General features: G+C 36.1%; 1 protein-coding gene across 2 annotated transcripts in view; it reads left to right on the top strand.

Moving 5' to 3' along the window:
• LAMA2 (laminin subunit alpha 2) overlaps positions 1-25,791 on the top strand; it is a 275,996-nt gene that overhangs the window by 112,206 nt on the left and 137,999 nt on the right. For both annotated transcript variants that reach the window (XM_017829004.1, XM_017828999.1), the window contains exons 12-17: positions 1,708-1,809; positions 2,374-2,585; positions 8,805-8,916; positions 12,354-12,467; positions 18,481-18,608; positions 23,160-23,246. In XM_017829004.1, coding sequence (XP_017684493.1) covers positions 1,708-1,809; positions 2,374-2,585; positions 8,805-8,916; positions 12,354-12,467; positions 18,481-18,608; positions 23,160-23,246 — 755 coding nt within the window. The remainder of the gene's footprint in view (positions 1-1,707; positions 1,810-2,373; positions 2,586-8,804; positions 8,917-12,353; positions 12,468-18,480; positions 18,609-23,159; positions 23,247-25,791) is intronic.

Here is a 25,791-nt window from a genome sequence, read left to right on the forward strand (position 1 = left end):
CTGGTGCAACCTCACTTTGAATATTGTGTGCGGGTTTGGGCACCTCAAGGACATCAGGCTGTTAGAGTGTGTCCAGAGAAGGGTGGTCAAGTTAATGAAAGGCCTTGGGGGCAAGACTTGCAAAGAGCAGCTGAGGTCACTTGGTTTGTTCATCTTGGAGAAGGCTGAGACCGTATCGCAGTCTATAACTTCCTCAAGAGGGGCAACGGAGGTGGAGGTGCTGATCTCCTCTCTGCTGATTAGCGATATGACATGAGGAAATGGAATGAAGTTGCACTGGAGGAAGTTCAGATTGGACATTAGGAAACAGATTCTTCCTCCTCGGGGAAGTAGTCACAACATGAAGCCTGACAGCATTCAAGGAGCCTCTGAATGACGCTCTCAGTCATATGGTTTAGTTTTAGGTAGTCCTGCAAGGAGCAGGGAGTTGGACTCAAAGATACTTATGAATGTCTTCCAACTTGAGATATTCTATGATTTTATGATCCCATGATTCTATGATCCAAGATTTGTGTTATGAACTGGAGGCAATTTTCTGGCTTTAACCTAGCAATTAACTGTACAGCCTTAGATATAGGCGGTTTATATACCTTTATGAATAACTCAAATCAATTGATTTCCAGGCCTTAAATGCTGGGACTTTTTTCCACCCCTTAAATTAGGTGCATCATAAAATAATGAAGATGATGACTTTCACTGCTGTCTGTTGCTGTGTGCAACACGATCTAGTATGATCAACAAACAATGGCACATTATGTCCTTGAGAATAACCAGATTATTCTCTTTGTAGAAGATTCATGAGTTTGCTCTGTGCTCAGCAGTATGCACTGGAAGGGCAGAAGGGTCCCTGTGATTTTAATAGTCTCTGAACTGCACTGAAGTATGAGGGAAATGTGTTTAAAACTCAAAATGTAGCTCTTTCAGCCTTTGATTTACTTATGCTTCTTCCAATCAATTGACAGAAACCACTATTTCTGTCCTGAACTCTGTCACTCAAATCTGCAGTTTTTGATTTGCATCCTACTATATTCCATTTCTAATGGAAAAGCTAGTGTCATTGCCAGGATTTTGAGGGCTAAAAGAGCATAGAAAAAATATATTGGCATGGCAGAAGAGCCTGGTGGTTGACTTCTAGTGTTGTAGGCTAGGTCAAACTGAGCAAAAGGGCTGGAACATTCTTTTAAAGTAAATTTATTTAACTCCATGAGGGAAAATTCTTACTTCTTCTTAGGTTACAGTCCATTCTAAGAAAAACATCACTGCGGTTTTTTTCTATTTTTCTATTTTTCTAATTTGGCCCATCAATGAAACTGAAGTTATTTAATCTTTTATAGGTTGTTAAGGATGTAGAGGCCAGCCTCAATGAGGACCATATAACTGAAATAAATACATTAAAAATCTAATGTCAGTATCTAGTGGAAATTTACACTGATTTCATATCTGTTTCTGATTTCTCTGTTAGTCTGTGCATTTAAGGAACTTGCAGCCTTCAGAAGGCATAGAAATAAAATGACTAGATGTCATTTCTAGATAGTTCAGCAAGAAGGAATGGTCTGTAGAACTGTAATTCCCAGGTATCTACACATGGTTTTGCAACACTAGAGACCTACCTAGGGGAGATACTGATGCTGGAGAAAAATGCCCCCAATGGTTAAGGACCATTTTCTTTCATTTAATTGCACTTTCTTCTGTCTTTTTACTCCCTAGGTAACAGTTGCTGGAGGACATCTGAAATTTACAGTCTCCTATGACTTCACAGACAAAGAAGAAACAGTTCAATTGACAGTTCAACCTGATGTCATCATAGAGGTAAAATGATTGTATTTTCAGCTACCAAAAAAAAAAAAAAGAAAGAAAATTGCCTGCTTCTTCAGATGTTCAGTGTGAAGTCTGGTGGTTGAGGACACAAAACAGAAGGGTGCACATACTCTTAGCTAGTTTATAGTATCAGAAAATGGATACACTTCAGAGAACTAAAAGTTTCAATATCTCTGGTATTATTGCAGTAGCTTAGAAAACTATAATACTTCTTGTTCATCAGGAGGAATGAAGAAATAAAATAATTGGTTGTTTGAGGTAGCACTTCTGCATTCTTTCAGCAGATCTGTTCTTGTGCAACTCAGCATTGTATGAATTTGCTTTTGCCTATGCAGAGCCATGACACTAGGTTTTGTCTGAATAATCTAAACTTTCTTTTCCACTGATTTTCAATTTTATCAAGCAAGACCATTTCAGGATTATGAAAAATGAATATTATTCCTGATACTTGTTATTCTTGTAAAATATATTATTCAATAAATCATGTACCCCAACTGGGTTTTTTTTCATTACTCTTTTCATATTCAAATATCTCTCATTCATGGCCCTTTCTAGGGAGGTGACTTGATAATCAGCACTCCGAAAGGGGGTATTCACCTGCAGCCTTCTGAAGAGCACACTGAAGAGATTGTGCTGAAACCAGAATCTTTCTCAGTGCATGGCACCGATGTTCCAGTCAGCAGGAGGGAGTTCATGACTATCCTTGCAAATGTAAAGAGGATCCTCATAAGAGCCACATACAGCAATGGGATGAATGCCATCTACAGGTGAATGTGGGAAACGGGTCCCTTTGCTACAGAGATATTCTCAAGAGTTGTTTTCTCTCTTCAGAGAACTAAGCTGATGTAATATAAAACACTCTAATTTATTATCATGAAATCCATAGCATTCATTTACACTTTCAAGCAGTCATTAGTATGTTTTTCGTTTTGGATAGGCAGGAGGAGGAAGGCAACAGAAAGGAACAGCGTTTTAAGAAAATGAAATTACATGGACTATTAAGGCATGAATGACAGTTCTATAAATATGTTTATTTTGTGAACATGATAATTCCCATGTATATGGTAAATCATGGAGTGCGGTAATGACATGTTGAAGAAAGAGATAATATATTGCATATATACTGTTTTCCCCATTTAATGAGCATACAGGGCCACATTAACAGTGGACCAGAGAATAATATCCTGAGTTTCTAAGCTGGAAAAGTGCCTCGAGGGGAATTTTCTGTTTTTAATCCCGAAGCCTTTCCTTTGATTTATGTCAGGATGCTGCCTGGACTGCTTAAAGCCACTGATTTGATGTGAACTCTTCTGAGTCCTTCGATAAAATTAAAGACATATGAGACGATATAGTTGTTCTATTTCAGTGGCTGCAGTGTGGTTGAAAATGTAAAGCTCATCTTGCATTTTAAATTTTCATAAGTGCATGAGCAAATACTCCAGGTGGGCTAGAAAGCAGCCTCATTTCTGATACTGTATGATTGCACTGTCTATACGTTAATAGTTAGGTGGCATAAGTAATATTTTTTAAATGTGCAATGGAATTGATTGCCTAGTAGTGTTGTACTCACAAGGCATGAAACCTGAAATGTTCTCTAATCTACACATCACTTGACTCAGTGGTGTAAGTCAATTTGGAATGGAGGGAGCTGATAGCACAGTTAGTGATTATTTGCTGAGAGCACAGACACAGTTTTTGCTACTGTGAAATTTCCTAAGAAATCCAACCATCATTTGAATATTTAGGTAATTAAAATACATCCTAAATTGAAAGGCAAGTTGTGTCAACAACATGCAGTTTTCTGATTTGAGCTTTGGCAGTGCAAATTTTTTCCCTGCAAAAAGAATTCATATTTCTTCAATCTGTGTCTCTTCCTGTGGTTAATTAGTATGTATTACATCTCTGTAAATAAGTTTGTGAATCATAACTAGCTTGAGTTTGGGCCAAACTGCTTCCTAATTTACTCATTTGGTCGTCAACCTTGCATCTCTTTGCATCTCTGCATCTCCTTGAATCCAGTTTGAAAACCTTTCATGACCCATCAGTTTCCCACCCTGGTTTTAGAGGAGAGCCAAAATAGCAGGCCAGAGCTCATCTCTTATGCATTGTGAGCAGACCATGAGAAGCTGTTAATCCACAGCTTTCAGCGGAGACTAGTGGGAGCTCAGTAATGCTGTTCCTCCACTCTGTTCTCATTCAGATAAAAAACGGAAACCATTAGTCAGAATTTTCCCAACTAAAGGAGTGCAGGAACAATTTTGGGGTGAACAATAGGAGCTTATATGCTATGTTTTTTTAGAGGAGATATGTATGATTGACTTTCTTTGGGCCGAAGGTCTTACTAAGTATTATGGGAAATGCAAACTTCAGTTCTCAGAGGTTTAGATATATTAGTGTACTGATATTTGTACTTCTATGACAAGGGGGCTTTCCTACAAAAAGCCACTTTGGCTGGGCAGTTAAAATCTGTGAAGAAAGTGCATTGCTGGACATGTACTGGCTCCATCTTGCCTCTACTGTGGAACAGTGAGGGTGGGATGGATGAGATCCCCTCTGGGCAACAGCATATAGCTCAGATAAGCGCACACATATAGAACAGACACAGTCTATAATTTGTGCCTTGTAAGTAAGAAGTGGCAGACCTCTCCGTGGCACGTTTGGAAGACTATACATCACTGCCTGCATCCCAGATTACTGCTTTAGCCATTAGGCCGTGTGTGGTGCCTCACTGTTTGGTAGTGTTGTTCATATTTAGCCTTTGGAACAGTTTAGTGGTGTGTTATAGAAAATTTTCCAAAAACATGTCTTGGAAATACTCTTTAAGAAGAGATCTGTGACAAACATATAATTTATGCTTTGTGTGTTAGTAGCCATCAGCTTCTGGGTGTAGTGACATTACAGCTAGGAAGGTTGTTCCCTGAAAGACAATGAGTTAAAACGGGGTTAGGGGAAGGGACTGAAGTGATTTTGCAGAGTATCCTTTTTACTAGAAATGGTCTTATATTACTGGTACATTTATAGCTGTCCCTATGATGTCTCTTACCAGAGAAGAATGCAGTGGTTACTGTGTTATTGTGATTACTGCCAGCATGTCCACAAGTCTAAAGTAAACACATATTATTGTGTACTGTTAGGGTGCTCATTGCAGTTTAGCATGAGAGAAGAAAAGATGTGAAATTCCAATCACAGTTAAACAAATTCAATTTTTCATCCTTGATTTAACTGTAGGAATCATAGTTTCACCCATGGGGGTGAGATTTACTGAGTGAAGTCTTCTCAGAACAGTTTGTGCTCACAGTCACCTCTTGTAGCAACAAGAGCATCTACTGTCACCCAGCCTATCTTATCATCTGTCATTGTAGGCATATTGCTGATTTTTAGGGTATGCCTCAGTAATGACTTTTTTATATTCTCTTTGACTTCCACTCATACTAAAATATGCTAGGCACAAAGCTGTGCTCATAACTCTTAAGATCATGTGAAATAACTCTTTTCTCCATATTCTGCCCCTTTAGTACTGCTGGGAAAATGTAGGCCCAATGAAGAAGATATTCTTTGTAATATGTTGTGCTGATTAAGGACTACTGTTGATGGTCCCAAAGGATGACATTGTTGAAAAGACATAGTGTAGAACTAAGCCTTAATAGATAAGTAGATTGAACAAAAATTTTTTAATATCTATAAACAGGTATATGCAGTGGACAGATGGATATTCCTTTGAGAGGGTTAAGAGGATCTGGCAGAGAGACAGAAATATTGCAGGGTTATTAGATCCTTCATGAATGACAATTTCTGCTTCAAAGCACCAGCAGAATTATGCAACATACTAATTAGAGAATGCTATATTAAGCAACCTGTTCATTTAAATACTGCAAGTTTTCAAAATGGGTAATGACACCACATATGTAAGCATTTCCAAGGATGCTATTATAATCTGTGCTTAAAAAGAGACCAAAATGGAGACATTGTAAGATAAAGTAACTTTCTTGCAGTCATGTGGAAAGAGACTTAAAAATTCAATGGCGTTGTTTCCAGTTAGCAAGAGCTTTAATTTTAAGATTGTATTTTTAACTCTTGTTTAGTTTAACCCACTAGAAACACTAATCAGTCAGTAACACTTTAAGTAGCTACGAAACAATATTAATTCAGTAATGCTGAGTTTGACTTGAGCGTGGTTTTGAGTACTTTTTTTTGGGTCTTTTTAAGATTACAGTGGTGTTGTTGCTCTATGGCATAATTAGGAAGCTTCCTAATTATGAGTGGGCTTTCATTTAGATGATCAAGTGGGATAAAAAAATGAGAATACAGAAATACAGCAATCAGTCTGAACACAAACCCAGCTTCTGGGTTTATATCCTGATCCTCCTCTAGGTTGACAGATCTTCCAAAATGTTGCAGTTAAGTCCATATGTGATAGAAGCAACTGGCCAGGAAAAGATAACTCTCTTTTATTGTTTTGTTTAATCTAATACTGTTAGCTTGTGCTTCAAAGAAAGTTTAGTAGCACTGTTTATTCAGTTTTAATATTCAGAGTGGTCGTTGGTGGTAAATGTTGCAAACACACAGATAGACATTGGAAATTGTGGTGCTAAAGATAATAGATTGCTTATAACCACATACAAAAGAGTAAGTGCTAGACACAAGGAGGAAGAGGGAAGAAGAGGCCGAGGGTTTTCTTCCCTGTGTGGAATTGGCTTCAACACAAACGAACAATGATTGGGTCAGTACTTCATGTGCCTTGTGCAGCTGATGTGATTCAGATGCCTGGCACAGCAGACAGTAAACTATGCCGATACAGCCTGAAACGTCCCCTTCCCTTTTAATCTTGTTTGTTTTTAGAAGTCAACAGTTGCCTGCTGACAGTAACAGTCAGCTTAAATATTTGGTCTTGATGTCTAATCTTAGATTGTTCATGCATCTCCAGGATCCAGTGCCCCATTACTGCCAGCATTATGTATTTTAATGAATGCAGAATGGCATCGAGGAATCAAAATTGCAACATCAAAATGGGAGAAAAGAAAATCACTGCAGCTTTCTTCACTGAGTAACTGTTAATGCTAAAAACTGTTAAACACATTAAAATCCCATTTAGCAAATAGCAGAATGTAATGCAAATTGGAACAATTCAGTGAATAGAAATGTGGAATTATACTGAGTGGATTGTTTCTGTGTGTTAGTGCTTTTCTTTGTTCCAAGATCTGTGCTGAGAGGGAACTAGCTGTAGATCAAAGGAGAAATAAAATTTGGCCTTTTATTAAAATTTTGTTTCTTCATTTACAGATTTTTCTCCTTAAATTTTTAGATTTTTTTTTTTATTGTAAGTCATCACTTTTTGATATCTAATATCCTAGAGATTGGTTATCTTATTGTAAGGAAAACTCAAAAGGATAATAGCAAAATAAGCATACAGCAATGGAACAAAGGGCATATATTGAAAAGCAAGAGAGAATTTACTGAAGATCTGGATAGGAACAAGTATTCTTTTCTTAAAAGGGTATCAAGAACCTTTTTCAGAAGTTCTAGTATCACTAATTGAGATTCAAGTTTCTAACTGAATAATCCACAATAGTAGTCCCTCCAAATTCCTGTCATATTCTTAGAAATGGTAAAATTTTTGTTTTTCAGAAGTTTCTACCTTAATTTCAGAAGTCTTCCTTTTTTTCCCCCTTACCTTTCATGTCTGTCTTATGTAGAGTAGTCATAAAATCAAGTGGGAAAATATTCTGTCTTAACCTTTCCTCCAACTGCTACAGGAACAAGAAAATATTTTTCTTGGATGTTTTCTTATTTGAGGTCATCCAAATAATTTTCAGGATTTTTTGGCAGCCAAAAGATAAATGCTTTACTATGGAGGAAAAAAATGTTTGTTTTACATTTTCCAAAGAAAATGGATTATTTTTAAACAAAATATATATCATGATAGAAAGGTATTTTCTGCTGAAGAAGACTTCAAAAGAAGCTCTTCAAGTAGCTCTAGTAATAAAACACTCTGTTAATATTACTGGGTGAAGTCATTGAGCCTTTGTAATACCTTAATGTTCCTTCTGAATTCTCATAAGAATTAAACTCCTAAATCCCTTTCCCCAAATGGATACTACTGAGGTAAACTACACCTGTTTCTCATTCATTCATTCATGACTAGGCTTAACGAATGAAGATTTGGGAAGGGCTCTACCCACATTTGCTGCAAGCACGCTGGTGGCTAAAGAGACCATTGCGAGATAGACAAGTCCAGTTGCAAAAGGCACAGCAGAAAGACTCCTTGGATAGTATCAGCAAGACACCTGTTTCTCATAATACCTGCAAGATTATCAAAAGACTCTTATCGTTTCTCTCATCATACTTCCATGCTTTTGAAATAAAAATCATGCTCAGTGTTTGCCTAAACAATGGCTATTTAGGCAATGTCTAGCATTTGTTTTTCTCTGTCATTGGGGAAAACAGGATGTATGGTAGAAGACTTCCTTTTCCTTTCATTTACATACATTTTTCTTTGATATACGTAATACTTAAGTTCTCGATCCTTGTGGACAGGGATTAAATCTTTTTCAGAAGTCAAATCTCCAGCCTAAAAGTACCTTATAACCAAAACTTAGTAATGTAATATTTTAGAAAACTGGACTGGTAGTTCATAAATTTTGAGGAGTCTGCTTAGTGTCAAATTTGCTCTATATGCAACTGCAATGCAAATTGACACAAGTGGCTTGCAGGCCAGGAATAGCCTTCCATCTCCTGCTACAGTGCTGTGAGACTTTTTTAATCTATTTTTATCAATGTCTGTCTGACCATAGTCTCCCTCACATGATGAACAAAAATAGTAACAAGCCTACAGACATGTAGTTTAGGAAGAAATAGATGAATATGAAAACCTTTTTTTTAAGTAGGAAAACAGAAACAAACACTGAATGTCACTATAAAGTATTTGTTACATTCAGCTGCAGATACGCTTCCATCTAATTTGCCTGTTTAATTTCTGTTACATCCAGACTAAGAAATGTTATCATGGAAGCTGCCGACCACACTTCAACGGGAAGAAAGGTGGCATCTGCAGTGGAGTTATGTGACTGTCCTCCAGGCTATGATGGTACCTCATGTGAGGTGAGTATCATGATTCAGTCTAGTTCCATTGGGCTAACACTGTGATGGTTGTAAGCAGCCAGTAGACCTGTGTTGGTAGAAAATAGTAAGAGAGTTACCTGTTCCTGTTAGGAATTTGGTATGACTTGACTTATTACCCTTATTTCTAGGTAACAGTTCAATATATTTGAAAATATTTAAAATCTGAAGTTTTAGACATCTGTGGTGATTTCTAAATTATGAAAAGACATTTTGGTTAATAAAAAGGAAGTGAAAACAATATTAGTTCTCTTCATCCAATTGATAATATGAATGAATGCACCTATCACAATTAGAAGGAAAATGTCAGTTGTCTGACATGGGCATAACAAAGCCGGATCAAATTATCTGAGTTACCATGGTTGAGTTTCCTCTTTTGTTTTCCCGGGGCTTTACCATTTGCCTTGGTGTCATTGAGAATTGCATATGTGTTCTTGTGAGGATTGTTTCATTCTATTTTGGTCCTGTTACGGATAATAACATAGACACATGCTCAGAAAAATACCCACTTTCCTAACAAATTCATTAGTTCACACAGAATATGTTCATACAAGTATACATATGAGTAACTAGCTCACATGGGCATAGCTTGGGGTAAATAGAAGCCAAAAAAAAATTCTTCAAAAGCTTTACCTTTAAGGAAATAGTTTCAAACACCAAGATGCTCGGCTTCACAAAACTACAAACAGTATGCCATTTACACAGGCACTCTAGGCATTTGCTTGTCAACTCTCTTTTTCTTTAAAATTTTTAATGCTTATATGTGATATTTAGGGCTTAGAGTCTAGTCTCATGTGGTTGCTTGTTGCTGGGACTAGATAAACTAATGTAGAAAGAAAGCCTGAAGGAATTATGGATATTCCTATCACTTCCAAAATGGTACAGATGGAAAAATAACTGGAGAGGAATACCTTGCTTACCGTGGCTGAGAAATAGTTTTAAAGTCTGACCATTGTCTGTCTGTTCAATTATTTTCAGAAAAAAGCTGGATGTAGTGTCATTGTGCTTTACACTTTTTTGTTTTACTTGTCTATTTTTTCTCCAAATTCACTTTTAGATGTGATGACCAAGAAAGCAATTGGAAAAGCCCTGACTGTAGATATTTCAATATCTATTTTTGTTGTAGAAGTTGAAGGACCTGGGTAGAATTCCTGTCTTGGTGTTACTGAATTTCTCTGTCCATCAGTGCTAAACTTTCTCTCCAATTATAAACAGTCCCTGAAATTTGATATATACTTAAGATCATACTCCACAAGAGAAAGTATTTGCATATATATATATATATCTGCAAATTTAAAGTTCCTATGCATGCTAGTGGGCATAGGAAAAAAAAAGTTTTAGATTTGCAGACAGACTGCAGCTAAGAAAGTATAGAAAGAGAAGTTGAAAATGTCAATTTTAATTTTTTTTTTACATGTCATATTTGTTTCTTTCTCTGAATACTTTCGACCTTGTCCAACACTTTACTTCTGTCAGCTTCAGCCTAGCAGAGTTTCATTTTCATTGATTTTGTGCAGATTTTCAGTTTCATTTTTTTTCTTTATTTAATGTAATGTATTTGTCTCCTGCATAATGATGTCGTTCTACCTGATATAGATGCTGCAGCACTAAAAACAACCATTATTTACTTATCTTCTTGCTGTGAATGTTTTGACATGATCGGTCTTCAGAAGACAACCAATCCTATCTAAAATATGCTCTCCCTTCTAAGATTGTTCCATTGCACAAATTTGGAATTTATTTTTTACAAGATTCTGGGCAAATAAAATTCCTAAATTTTTGCATGTATATGAACACAGAATTGCATGAGCGCAGGTAAAGCAGATTATGTTTTTAATACCAATTGGACTCATTTTTGATAGTTACTTTACTCCACTCATGAATTTTCTGGCCTTTATTTGTCAACATCTTCACATCTAATTGCTCTTCTCCCACAGATTTGTTCCCATTCTATCTACTCTTTTCTTCCACTGCAAAAGAAGCTGTGTTTAAGTTGCATCACTATGATGGTCAAGAACTTTCCTGACTTTTCAATGTTACATAATTTCTCTTGTTAAGATCTCAATCTTTTAGTTCTGTTCTACACCTTGATGTTGATATTCCATGTCTAAACCCTTAGAATTAGTGAGTTTTGGAGCCTTGTTTTGTGCGACATCGTTTGTATCTGGGCACAAGACCATTATTTTCATGCACTGAAAGAGGAAGGCATAGATTTTTGCAGAAACCACTGGCATCTCATGCCTCAGAAATTAAAATAAAATAATTTCTTTTAAGCTGTTTTTTAGGTTTGGGATTTTATAATTCTAGATTTTAGTTTTTAGTATTTATAGGGTTTTCTCAGAATGCATAACAAGGAATGTAAAGAAGGAAAAACCAGGATAATGTCTCAGGTTTTGGAATTTTTTTTAAAGAATCATTTCAAGTCATGTTTAGATTACTTTCACATTTTTCAGGAGTAAGACAAAAAGGGATATTTTTCTTTATTTTTATAAAGAAGAGTCTTCTTGTTACCTTTTTATAGTCTATGTGAAGGGGAAGGGATTTTCTTTATTAAATTACATTTTTAGTGTTCTATTAGTACAAACTTTGTATTAGGGAGATGCTTTTGGAGGTCATCACTGTCATGCACCTTTTTATATTATGCAAAGTCTTTGGATCACATGAGCAGTCTTACTGTAGAAGGATAGTTTGCAAAATTATAAAGCCATTTGTGAGATATATAGTACAGAAGACTGCTGCTTGACATCTTATTATGAAGAAATGGAGTAGCTGAATTTTTGCTGATCGATCACGGTTGTATGGTGTCACCTCTCCTACAAAATAACTGGCCATGCATTTAATGTTGATTTAAATTTGACATTTAAAAAAAATAAATTAAAAAATCAGAGCACTTTATTAAAGGGAAGTTGCTAATTACTAAGAAGCACAAATTGTAAATAACAGGATGGTGGTTTTTTCAGCCTGTGATTTATTTCAATGCAGCCTTATGTTAGAGTCCAAACAAGACTAGATGCACAATTGCTTTGTGGCTGAACTTCTCAGAAAATGTTTTTTACTGTTTTGAGGTTTTCTTCTCTCCTTCTCTCTCCTTCAGTATTTCACCTTCTAGCTGTTTTTCAGTCTGTACCTCTTGCTTTGATGCTGTCATATTTCAGTCCTTCATTTCTCTGCTTTACTTTACATTTCAGAAGAACGATCAAGTTAAGGCTGCCTCTAATCTCACATCTGCCACTAGGGCCAAGGTTACTGCAAAGCCACAGCACTAGGAAGAACAACTTTCTAGAGAAATGTTGGTATTTTTATTCATTTGGCAAGTATGTTTTTTGTGGGTCCAAACATCAAAGTCAACAAAATTTTAAAATCTCGTTCCTTTCTCTGTTCAAGCAACAGTTTAACTTTTCATCTAATTTATCTTGCAGTTGTGCTGGCCTCAACACAGACGTGTGAATGGCACAATTTTTGGTGGAGTCTGTGCACCATGTACATGCTTTGGTCATGCAGACTCGTGTGATGATATCACAGGAGAATGCCTGGTAAGTGTCACTACAGGAAACTTGATGGGCATGGCCAACATCAATTCAATATACTAGTGCAACTGAATTAGTGTACTCTGAGACCTGAAATATTCAAGAACAAATCCAGTGATTAACAGAAGAAATATTTATGTTGAACTGTTTCTGAAATTTAGGATCCCCTCGTACCAAGATATGATATCTTTTATAGTTTAAAAAAAAGGGATTTTCTTTATCACATAGCATCTGTTAGAATCAATAATATAAAGTATGGCATGCAGAAAGCAGCAAATATATTAATAATTTTTCATGTAAGATTTATCTTCCTCTCCCACTTGTCTCCTGCAGTATATTCAATTTATAGTATGTAGCAGATAACTTTGTAAATTCTCTTCTAGTTTGGTGAGAAGATAGTGGCTTCCTTCATCTAAATTCATACTAAACCTCAAAGGAACATTTAATGAATTGTACTTTGGAAAAATAATAAAAGTGTGCAATCTGGGCTAAATCAGCTTATTTTTTTTTTTGCTATGGAGATTTTATGTAGTTACCTACTAATTCAGCAATTAAATCTATGACATTATCCATAGCAAGCCTACCAGCACATGACTATTTCCAGTCCATTCAGTAGCCTTTTGGAATGGGTGAATTATGCTGAATAGACTGTTCTGATTGACTCAAGGGCATTTTTAGTTTTATATTGTCTGACATGGCATGAAACTTGAAACAACATGTCTCATTTCATTAGTCTTGCAGAAGCACAATTTAAGCCAGTGCCAGTTTAGTGGGATATACTCTCGTTTCCCTGCAGAATTTCAAGCAGGTTCTGCAATGTGCATGTTTCTAAATGTTCTCTTTTATTTCCTTAAGAAATATCTGCTGGGAAAATTCCAAAATGAAAATTCAAGCTTTTTCCAGTATAATTTGACACTTAGAATTATTACTGTTCTTCCTGTTTTGCTCGTAGATGTTTAATTGCATTGCAGTGCAAAACAAGATATCCCTGATGTGTGGATCAGTGAATTTTTCAAATTGCCTTTTCATGAATAGAAGCTTAAAATGGTTCTCAATTTAATTACACTGTAAGCCTAGAATGAAAAAATGTGTTTGACATGACAGTTATGTTTTGAATCCTTCTCTTAATACTCAATGAAAATGTTTATTAGTAGGGTAATATGGATTTGTATTTCTTGAGAAAAAATTATTGCATTAATGACTGTGGTCTCCAGCTACAATGTCTATAATATCAGTGTGGGATAAAATCAATTAGCACAAGGGAAAGGGAAGGGAAAATCTTGTTTAAGATGTATCATAACTGTTGTCTATTTTGCTTAGGGTACATAGCCAGATGCAAGTTCTGAGATTGTTTACTTCAGTGTCTTCAAGTTTTAGCCCTTGCACAGGTTTCCTCTATTTTTGTCTGTGGCACCAGCCTGGATAAAACAGAAGGCCATGTAGTTGCCTACTGCATTGGTTTTGTGCTTTTCAACTGTTGTGAACTGTTAACTGAGACAGTGGAGCTCCCCCTTCTGATGCTTTAAGGGTGCTGGTGTAAGATAATACAGTGCTGACAAGGGAGTGGAAAATAACCAGTTGAAGATGTACTTTAATCTATACACGTTATCAAGCTCTCTGTGTTTTATGTGCTCTGTCTGAGCTTATACTAGATCATGCCATAGAGAAGAGGTGCACAGGGAGCTTAAAATCAGTTCTGGATTTTCTTGCATCTTTGAAAGCGCTGTAAGTCAGATTGGCTAGTATCCATGCAGGCTATTAAATGCTGCTTTTCAATTTGGATCATAAGCCTTTTGAAGTGAAAAAGAGAGAAGTCTGAATACTGAAAAAGAGAAATGTTTCACATCAAAGGCATTCTTTCTATTGAGGTTTACACAGCCTTTTGGCCTCCTTATTATTATTCATGGTGTTTTTTCAGTAATACAACAGACAATTTAGGCACCTAATTTACTGATATGATAGTTCTTTTTGCTCTTCCTTAGCTTTGAAATGTAACTGAAAAGAAGCTGAAATATGTTTTTGACTCATGATAAAAGCTCAAGTCATCTGCTTCAACACAGGCCTGTATAAAAAGCTCATTTTAACGCATATCTCGCAGTAACCTGCAAAGCCCTTTGATCCGCACAGCAGCCATAGAGAGCTGCATGATACATTGTTCTCATTACCATTGTGATATACATAACTGCTTTGGTACACAGGGCAAGTTCTAACATTTAGAAATACTGTTTTTAGTATTACACATACAACATTTACAGTAGCTTTAGGAGTTGGTTAAACTTAAACCTTGTGAAAAGCAAGCACATTTCAAGGTGTTTCATTCATTGCAGGATAGTACATCGCTATTAGCAAGCCCAGAGAAAGCAGATTTCTCCTCTAAGTGGTGCTCAAATTGCTGAGTGGGCAGTCCACAGAGGCATCCCTTCCATATTGTATTCCTTTGTGTATAAATAACATCCTACTATGTAGGATGAGGCCCATGTCAGATCTGGTGGACATGTGCTTTAGACAGTGTTCATCAAAAGAGTGACAAAATGTCTTCACCCATATTTATATGCATGGAAACAAAATGATATGTCCTAGCTAAATGCAGTGCTACCGGCTCTTCCGCAAGTAAAAATAAGTAAAGCCTCTGCAACATCCTGATTACATTTGTAACACCAGGAAAGGGAATTGTCTGTGTAATCTTGACATTACGGTAGTTTGAAAATACCAGAAGACTGTATTTGTGCTTCCAAAGACATAATACCATTGTCGAGTCTAGGCGTCTAGAGAATATACTAGAATAGGCACCCAGGCTTACACTTTCGCTTGCTTTAACAGCTTCCCTGGTTGTCTCTGTGACAGATATCCTGAGGAAGGGCATCAGTGTGCCAAAGGCACTATCTTGGACTCAGTCATACTCCCTGATTAAAGTTTTATTTTCATCAGTAGCATTCTATTCTGACTGTTTCTTTCCATGTTCATACACATTTGGCTGCATATGCAGCTAAGCAGGAGTCATTTTTCAGTGTGAATTAAAGGTTCCCTGATACTGGGCATAAAGATGTTAATTTTGTTTGTTCCAAAACAGAAGAGCTACCTCAGTAGGAAATGGTGGAAAACACAATTCAGGACACCAGCAATAAAGTTTTTAGGGTACAGACTGAGTCATACATAAAATTTCAGACAAAAATAAATCCCACAGTCTTACTTACCCAGAGGTTGTCCAAGTGAAGTTTAATGGTGTTTAGAGATAAAAGAGGTCCAGAAAATTGATGTGTTCAAAATAGTATGAGATACAGTGTGTGGAATTTCAAAACATAAATATTTAGACATAAAATGAGGGGAGACCTCATAACAGTCTTAAAATTTCCTCACCAGGGAAAGAGGAGGGTCAGGCACCAATCTCTTCTCTGTGGTGACCAGTAACAGGACCAGAGGCAATGGCGTGAAGCTGTGTCAGGAGATGTTTAGGCTGGATATCAGGAAAAGGTTCTTCACCCAGAGACTGGTTAGGCACTGGAACAGGCTTCCTGGAGAATTGGTCATGGCACCAAGACAAAGTTCAAGAAGTGTTTGGACAATGCCCCCGAGCACATGGTATGATTCTTGGGGTGGTCCTGTGCAAGGCCAGGAGCTGGACTTGATCCTTCCAACTGTGGATATTCTATGGTTCTAAGACTGTGAGGAAGAAAACACGGATATCTGGATTGAGGAGATTTAGTCACAGTATGTGGAAATGACTTATATTAGAGTGCCAGAAAATATTTAATCAAGGAGAAGGTGGTCAGGTCTTTCTAACATGAATTGTTTTCCCACAAAATGGAAGATTTCAGGTTTTTTATGTTAAAAAAAGCGGAAGCTGCAAATACCACTCAGCAAGAGATGCAAAGCTTTAAACTAGTGTGTTAGTTCCTCTCACTTTAATAACATCCTTGACATATAAGCTGTTCATATTCTTCAGAAACTTTAAGATGTGACTGAGGATATTTAAAGCTAAACTTAACACAAAAAAAGAATCCATTATTTTTCAGAAAAAGCACAAATAATTTGACATGATGCCTTTAAAAAGTTGAATTGCAAGGGATTTTTCTTTTGAAACACTTAAATTATTTTTGACACGTCTTCTTTGAAAAGCGTATCTTATTGTTCCCAGATACTTTTTTGGTATGGCTGGTAGATTCTCTTTTAATGTCAGCACTTGAAATAACAATCAAATCATAGCCTTAAATGACCTAATGAAGTTGATTTTAACCCAGCCGACTGTTCTAAAGCCATAATTTTAATTGATTAAGAGTCTCAATAAGTTGGTATTAGCTCACAATCTTCTAAATATATTAAAGTATAATATTGTGACAAATGCTTTCATTTTGAAGATATGCTGGTTGCATACACTAGCAATAAGAATGCACCCTTTGGAACAACAAGCAGCATTTCTGGAGATGGATGCTTTTGACTCCAATGCACTCAAGACTAAAAAGGGTATTGTGCTTTTTCAGCTGCCCAGGTGTACCGTACTGGCTATGCAGAGCACAATGCAAAAAAACTTCGTACAAATCATTACAATCCTGGAAAGCTGTGAAGAACTCAGTGTTCTTTAGAATACTGCTGTTTTCCTTATTGAGGATAAATTATGCGTTTCAGACACTAAGACTATTAAATAGCAATTAGTACCATATGCATGACATTAAAATGATAAAACTATTTTTCTAGTGTTCTTAAAAAACTATTTTAACTTAAATCATAAATTTGAAAATACCTACACCTTAAAAAAAAAAACCCAAAACCAAAAACAAGCCTCAAGAGTTTTTAAGCAGCAGCTTGAGTAAAGAAGATTCTAGATTTGATCTCTCCTGTTGTCTAAAACACACCCCATTAAATAAAATCTGTCTCATGGCTTTCATTTTGGCCTTTTCAAGTTGTCATGTGCTTTTTCAGTCCATACACAAGCACATCAAGATGGCATTTAACAACCAAAATCTTTCCTACTCCTTTCTCTGGTTTTCATTGTGAGAGGACTACACTTGGGTATCTTGTGGCAAATAGCAGTGAAAGGAATAGTGTGATGTGCTAAAAATGTGGGGAGAGAAAGGAAAGAGATTAAGCCAGAAAACTAATTTTCTGAATCTATTATGGATTCTACAAAATTATTTGGAATTTCTAAACCCTCTATGTGAGAAGGAAGAAGAATAGAAAGAGTAATTACTCTTTAAAACTCGGTTCTTGCAAGTCATCATGGGAAGTCTATTCTCACAGGAGCAATTTCCATTCTGCTAAAACATTGTTTTATTTGAGATGAGCCAAAAGTTATGTACAAAAATGCAAATCTAGTACTGCCATTTTTATGTTGCATGTTTCATATGCTGAGATTAACTCTCTCTTCTATTATGAAGGCCATTCATGTATACAAACACATACTGTTGGGTAGGGCCCTATATACAGCGTGCTTGTTCTTGTTTCTACTCACAAAATAGAGTCTGGATGCTATTCTAGCAAATAAGTATTAATTTAGTAATTCAGGCTTTACTACTGTGTACAAATACAGCTAACCATATACCTTGTAAAATGAACTAGTGCACTTACATGTGAAATGTAATAATTTATTTTTATAAATTATGTAGTATGGGTTTTATTTTTGGAATCAGTATCTGAAAACAGTTTGTCACAAAATATTGCCTGTTGCAAGACTGCATTACTAAACCTGTTTTATGCTGCTCTGAAGGTTGGTTTTCTTTAAGCAAGCAAGCTAGAACAATAATACAGCTGTTGTTTGGTAGAAATATAAAGGTTTGCAATTAAGTATTCTTTTTGTTTTACATAGAAAAAAATTATCCACAAGAACACAACTACCCAACACACATGAATCATGTATTGTGATATCTAACCTCTAGAACTGTTTCTCAACCAGCAGTAAAAAATCAGAATATATGTTGCAGAGCTGTTACAATCCTGGTGTGATGATGAGCTAGGTGAATTTATATGTAAGTTTCCTTATGTAAGTTCTCTAATAGTCAATTTATACTTTTCATCTTCTGTTTAGGACTGTAAACACAACACAGGTGGTTCATATTGTGATAGATGCCTTCCTGGCTTCTATGGTGATCCTACTAAAGGGACAGCTGAAGACTGTCAGTTGTGTGCTTGCCCCTTAAATATACCTTCTAACAAGTAAGTTGTATATTTATTGCATATTACACTTTTTCACTTACTAAATTGCATGATTTCTTGATTTATATTTTTGCATTTACACTTGAAATCTTTTCTTGTTTCAATCAAGTAATATACTCCGCAGTATAAACTTTTAATTTTTGCAGTTGTACAGAGTGCTTCACAGACAGGCAAAGATCAAGATAAAAGCTGGATGAGACTAATTTAGAAAGAACAACACAGAATTTCCATTTAGAATCACTTTTAGAATCAATAACTAGCATTTGCTTGTCTGTCCTCCTTAAGAGTTGGTGTTTCTAGTGTTAAAGCTCAATTTACAAATTTAATGGGTAGGCTTTTTCAGTAACTGAATTTAAAGTCAATTTATGTTGATCAGATAAAATAGTGAATTTTTCTGCTCAGTGATTTGTTTGGAATCTGAATTCATCCTTAGATCTTACAAGCGAAAATATTGTGTCAGCATATCTCAGAATAACCACTATTGTTTTATTAAATAAAATACTAGTGAAAAGTTATTCAAAACTGTGATCTAAGAACCAAAAGCTTTCTATGCTACTCCATAGCCTAATTTAATAGACCGAGTAGCTTGAAGATTTTTTTCATTGGTTTTGTCCCAGTCAGTACCTGAAAAATAACAGTACCAAAATAATTTTACATGATGTAGTTGAATAAAACCGAACCCTGTCTGTGGCATTGCATCCCATTAAAATTGCAGTGTTCAGAGAAGGAATAGCCTAAGCACTTATGAGCAGAAATTCCAGGAGATTGTAGAATGGGAGCCTGCCTTCCTGTTAGCACAGCTCTTGAGTTGGTTTTATTAGATCTATATGGGGTTATTATATCTGCTGCTCAGGCATAGTTCCTCTGACATCCTCATTACTTAGTATTTCCTTGCATCGTTAATTAATTATCTTTCTCTTGTTTGAGAACACTATGCTGACAAAGCAGGAGAAACACTATCACATTTCAATCTTGCACAAATGTGCAACAAACCAGGTAAATAGGTTGAATTTAGGTTTTGATTGGCAAAATGCCTGGAGACTTCCATTATCTATTTGTCAGAGTTCTGTGTGCTTTTCTTTTCTTTTTTGAAGTTGAGAGTCCTCTTTTTAATATTTAGTTTTCTTAAAAATTATAGGTACAAAATACACAGTATAAATGTTCTTTGAACTGTGAAACTGTGTTAGTCCTGAATCCTACAAAGTTCAGCTTTGTAGAACTCACTGTAAGGTTCAAGGTCTCATGACATTACAGTTATAGACCAATTATTTAAAAAAGAAGTTGTTAAAGATTTAATGTGTTACTCGTAGGCTGTTAAAATACTTGTTTTTCTTTTTTACTTAGTTGACAGTGAGTTTGTTATGCTAGGGAAAATGTTTGTAAACAATTCAGATTTCTTCACATGAAAAATAAAGAAACTTCTACCAAGTTCATGTGTTATGTTCTTTCTGAGTAATTGAATGAGTTACAATGACTAATTGTATGTACAAATTATTGTAAATAGCTTTTATAGATTTTAATTCCTGCAGCATTTAATTTCTAACATGACATAACATGGCATCTGTAGGTCTCTAAGCTTAATACTAATTTCCTTCTACACAGAGAATATTGTTCATGTAATAAGCCTGAGAGATATATTTTTATTAAGAAATAAGTTTTATCTTTTATAACAGTCTAATTTCTTTATGATGTTTGTAGTGGTTCCCATCACTGTTCTCACAGCACATGACTCGTTTTCTTTGCAGTGCCACATAAGGTGGAGGAGAAGTGTTCTGTTCATTTTAGAAATGATGTGGTGATGGTATTGTTCCATAGTTGACTTAAGTCCCTCTCCTATTTTCTAATGGCAGGAGTTTCCATAAGCAGTCATTGAAGCCAATTATAAAACTGCCTTCTGAAGCACAACAGTCATGATTGGCTTACCATATGTCAAACAAGAGCACTTAGCCAAACCAGGAAACTAAAATTAAGTTATCTAAGCTTGTTTTCTACATCCTGGGGTGTATTTTCCACTTTTTGCATATATCTACACATATGTGCTTATATCATCCAAATGAGATCAATACCCATATTATAAATGGTATATGTAATGGATGCTTGACTTCTTTGTCCTATCTCTTCTCATTTAAGGTACCACTCTTACAAACTGTTCTAACATTCTTAGTCCTTAAGGAGTTTCAAATAAACTGATTTTCTTCTATAAAGATTATCAGACATACTACTAAGTAATTTTTTCTACTAAATGTAGATGTCTGGGATAATTACTGCTCTTCTCTTGACGTGGTGATAAATTTAATATAGGTAACAAAGACCCTGACAGGAATGCTTTGTCACTGAAAATGGGAGATAGAAGATATCTCACTAAGCCTGGGAAGGTCACAAGTAAACTCATAGCATGTGAACTAGGAATTCGAGTCAATCACAGAATTTTAATATTTTCTTGGAGTATTAAATAAAATCAGTAAAGAGCGATGATAAATCAAGAGGGACTACTATTTTTAGAAGCTTATTTTGACAAATCAATACTTACAGTTCTTTAGTATTTAGCACTAGCAAGTAACAAAATTCTTAATAACGAGAAAGATAAACCCTTCTTAGCTTGATATCACATATTTCTGTATAGTATGCAGATTGGAATTTCTCAGTGTATTAGTGTTTAGTGTTGAGATGTGGACTATTAAGTCAGAGAAAGAATCTAGGAGGCTAGGTCTGAGCATAACCCTTAAAACATGGAAATTCTACTATTCATTATTATTGCTTAGTAATAATAAGAGCATCATTATTATCATTATTATTATCATCATCATGATTACTACAACATTTTAAACGTATGCAGTTGAATTCAGAGTTCTTGGTGAAACTTTGGTACAGTCAGTTTTGTTCAATGCTGCAATGAGCTGTGATAGCATCTCCACAAAGTTTCCCATGTAGCTCTTGGAAAGAGTTGGGACTGAGAGGTGGGAACTTATTTGAAGTAAGTCAGTTGCTGCTGATTATATTCAATGATAATGTGTGCTTTCATTGCTATTAAAAAATAGAACGAGCAACTACTGTTTCTTCAACTGACTCCTCATGCATTTGTGGATCTATTATTAAGTAAATGACATTGGAAAATAACACAAACATAATCCTTATGGGAAAGAGAAAAATCCCAATACCTGTCTATGTTTATTGGACCTGACATTCCTACACTTTTCTTACTGATCTCTTATGTCTGTGAGATAACACGGAATAAAGAATAACTGAGGACAGATCATAGGATGGATGACTCCTGAGAAGTGGGATCTAGTCACCAGCATCCAATCACATTAAATTACCCTAATTAAGGTTTTCTGCCTTCCCGGTGCCTATTATTTTCCAGAAACTGTCATGGTATATCCTGCTTTAATACATCCAAGGTTGGATTATATCTATTTGTTATTATTGTAGAATGAACTGTTTGAATATACCTTCCTTCTGATGTCTTTGTTGGAGCAATTCTGTTGCTTCTCAACTTCTCTTTTCCTAGGTTACAAAAGATAAATTTAGTGTCTTCTTTTCAGGTAGCTGCTTTGTTTTCCCCTTGTGAATAGTCACCTCACTATGTACCTGCTCCTATTCTTTTATTTTTATTTTTTTCCTTTTTCTATTTTTCTATTTGTTCAATCAGAGTTGATTACCATTGTTTAGATGAGGCCTTATAAAGATGCTCATATGTCTTTGTCTCTAATAATCATTACAGAATTACAGAAAAACAGATTTCCTCTTTTTCTGTGTAGTGTCTTTTAGAGTGTCAGGAGGTTTCTTCAGAGAAGTGTGTTAAGAGAGAAAGATTATGGAAAGCAAAATGCTAACAGTGAGGGAACACAGTTCAGAGTTAAACACAGACACTGAGAGGAGGAGCTTGCAAATGCCTACAGTATCTTTATTAATAAAAAAGAAAAAACCAAAACAACCAAAATTAATTAGAGCATAGCAAAGAGGTAAAGCCTTCTAGTCTGCAAGCTATTCTTAAACTTCGACGTGCCTGTGTGGCCTGTAGCTTGAGGTCATTGGCACTTGATTAACTCAAATGTGTTCTCTGGGAAGCTGCACCAGATATTTCCCTTTTTGCCCCTCCCCTTTCTTGTTCACTGGGTTCCTTTCACAGCCGACTATACACAAAGTTTACTGAGTTTTTAATCAGTTGTCCTTCAGAAAGATTTATATAGGGGCTGCATTATGGCATAGATTGTTTTGCCAGGCCCTGGGGGGCACAAACAAACAGCTGTGCATTCCTGCCTTTTTAATGGTATCCAGACCACTCAGTGGCAGGCTCAAGTCCCGTAATAACAGGCTATTGGGATGCTGCCATCCGTTGCTCTATATTCAGTGTCGCAGAAATAGCAGAGTCATTCCAAATTCAATTTGCTGGAGTTGAACTTAAGCCCTATGTCCTAGACCAGAATCACTTTTCCTCTGCACTGTTTTGCAAATTAACCATCTCTAAAGTGGGAAGAGAATTATGCTGTTAATCATCTTTTCTTTATATTTTGTCTTTGCCCCCCTTCTTTCTCAATATCAACAACACAGCTTTAGCCCAACATGCCATTTTGACCGAAGTCGTGGATTAATATGTGATGAATGCCCTGCTGGATATGTGGGACCACGCTGTGAAAGGTAAGCAAGCACCATGCTTTTAACCATATGACATCTGAAACAAAAGTATTGATCACATGAAACTGTTCTACCTTTTTATTACTTCCCCTTCTTATCCCCATTCCTGTGTTCTTAAACTCCCTGAAGAAATTCCTGTATATTTTCCTTTGATATTGCATACATGAATTGGTATTTTTCTAGTGCTTGTTTTATTATTTTATGGTAAAATGTAAAGTTTCCAAGAAGCATTTTCTGAGAAGTAAGAGTCTTTGTTAAAAAAGTTTCTTCTAGCATTTCTGTCAGTCTTCTGTGATTTTTATAATTCTTTTGTCTCTTTTTTCATTTGAACATTTAGAGCATGGTGAATCAAATATGCTGTAAATTACTGATGCCTCTTTTAGAGAAGTCAATATGCAGAAAAAATACAGCTCTTCTAACATGTTATTTGTAGGTTTTGATTATTTTTAAAAAGAATATTTTACATTTTTGTTGCTTCTTGTTCCCTGTTGCAGTCTTTATTTAGCAAGTAGAACAAACTATGTTTTAATGAAAAAAAGATCATTCTTCTTTGTCAAATAAATAGAAAAGCTCAATATATATTTCCTACACTTATAACTACCTCTACAAAAGCATTATTCTGAAAGGATCATATAGAGAATTTAAATTAAACAGACAGCTAACATGAGTGCTGGTGCTGGTGCTAAGCTCCCAGGAACCCTCTTCCACAGGAGGTGAGACCACACAAGCAAAGGGATATAATCACTGTATCTGCATGCCTTTGGTCCCTTGGGTTTTCACATGGATAAAACAGCTTTCAAGAGCAGTTAATATGCCAGGAGACCTCTGCTAGTTGTTTGAAGGTCATGAGGAATCGCTATTGGCTTTGTCTCCATTATCCCAGTCCCCTATGACCCTGCCAATGGCACCCACTGAAGAGGGGCTGGCAAAGTTAAGGGACGTGAAAACATGGCACTTGGATTTTTTAGCAGGCTTTTGCCATTTGGCACTTCCATGAGCTGCTTGAAGCGTTTTCCAATGTAAATCCTAAAAAAGATAACGCTTCTGAATGAAGATTTACAATATTCTGGCTGAGATGAGAAGAAATAGGAATGAACCAAGAGGAAGAGCCAACCAGAAAAGCAGCAACCTGACCGTGTGCTGTGAATCTCCCTATAGTCCTGTCTTTCCAATTTGCAGCTATTTCCTTTTAAATCCCCTGTTGTGCTATAACTGTCCTAAAGTGATAGTGCAGGCTGTCACCTGTTTCCACCCATCATCACCAAGTCTGCTCCTGCTGCGTGCTATTTCTGCCTGTCTTTTACTGTCTGTCTTGGAAGTCATCACCTTCTTTCAGCTAGTGGGCTGTGAAGTTAATGATGGCAGGAATAAATCACATCAAGAGCACTTTGGTGGCAGTTTGTCAATGCAGGGTCATTGACAGCTTCCATTAGCAACAAGTGCTGTTTCTGAGTGGAGCGCAGGCTGTAGATGAAGTAGGACAGAATCTGAATAAATGATGAGCTTGGATTTTAGCCTGATTTCCTAAGGAAACGAGGCTAGTGTGATCTTTTTGTGCATGTCTGCCTGGCTGCCTGCAAAGTCATCTGAACTTGTAGGTCAATTTCAGCCAAATTTGGCAGAAGGATAGGAGGTCTCAAAGATAATAATTGTTCCCAAAGGTTTTGTGAAAAGAAGTGGCTGAATGGAGGTTAATAAATCAGGACATGTCATAGCTAAGGGGGAGAATATTGTGTGAACTCACACCTGATTAAACAGCAGAGAATACATGAGATAGAGAGAGAACAAGAGAGATTACTAAATGTTCTGCCCATAAGAAAACTTTCACAGGGCAAGGAAAAAGTGCTACTGTAGCCTGAGGGCTTACTCCCTGCTGAATAGAACATCCTGCAGCAAATTAGCAGCCCTTAGCCTTGTAACCATAAGATATAAATCCGCTGGAAATTAGACCATTAATTCCAATGCTCACAGAACAATTTGCTTTTAATTTTAACAAGTTGCTTGGAAATGTCTGCAGCTGTCAGTAATAATGATCAGGAGAAAGCATGTCACCTTTTGCTATTAATAGTGATTGTATAATTGCTGAAAGAGTTTACATGAAATTCTTTTTCATTTTAGCAACTACAAAGTGACAAGTGATCTGAGCCACGTGATTCATTAGCTGAACAATCCTAAATTATCATGATATACTAAGTATCATGAAGTGAGCGTGCACAGTACTGTACTTATTCATCCTAAAAAAATATCATGTCTCTAAAGAGATACATACACGTCGGAGTTGTAAAATGCCAAAAAAATTGCTACTTCTTTCACCTGTACTCTTCAGAAAAATGTTGCCAAAATTGCTCAGTGTTCTGAAGGGTCTAGCTCATAACACCATTGAAATAATTGCAGGTATAAACTGTGTTGAGAGTTACCACATACCTATAATTGTAAAGAAACTCCAGCTTTCCCATTTAATATTTTTCCCCAGCAAATTAGACATAAGTTTTTTTCCTTTTCTCACTGCTCACTTTTCCAAAGACATATGAGGTAAGATGGACATTCT

Source organism: Lepidothrix coronata, unplaced genomic scaffold (genome assembly GCF_001604755.1).
Source record: "Lepidothrix coronata isolate B3197 unplaced genomic scaffold, Lepidothrix_coronata-1.0 Scaffold5, whole genome shotgun sequence".
In the NCBI taxonomy this organism is placed as follows: domain Eukaryota; kingdom Metazoa; phylum Chordata; class Aves; order Passeriformes; family Pipridae; genus Lepidothrix; species Lepidothrix coronata.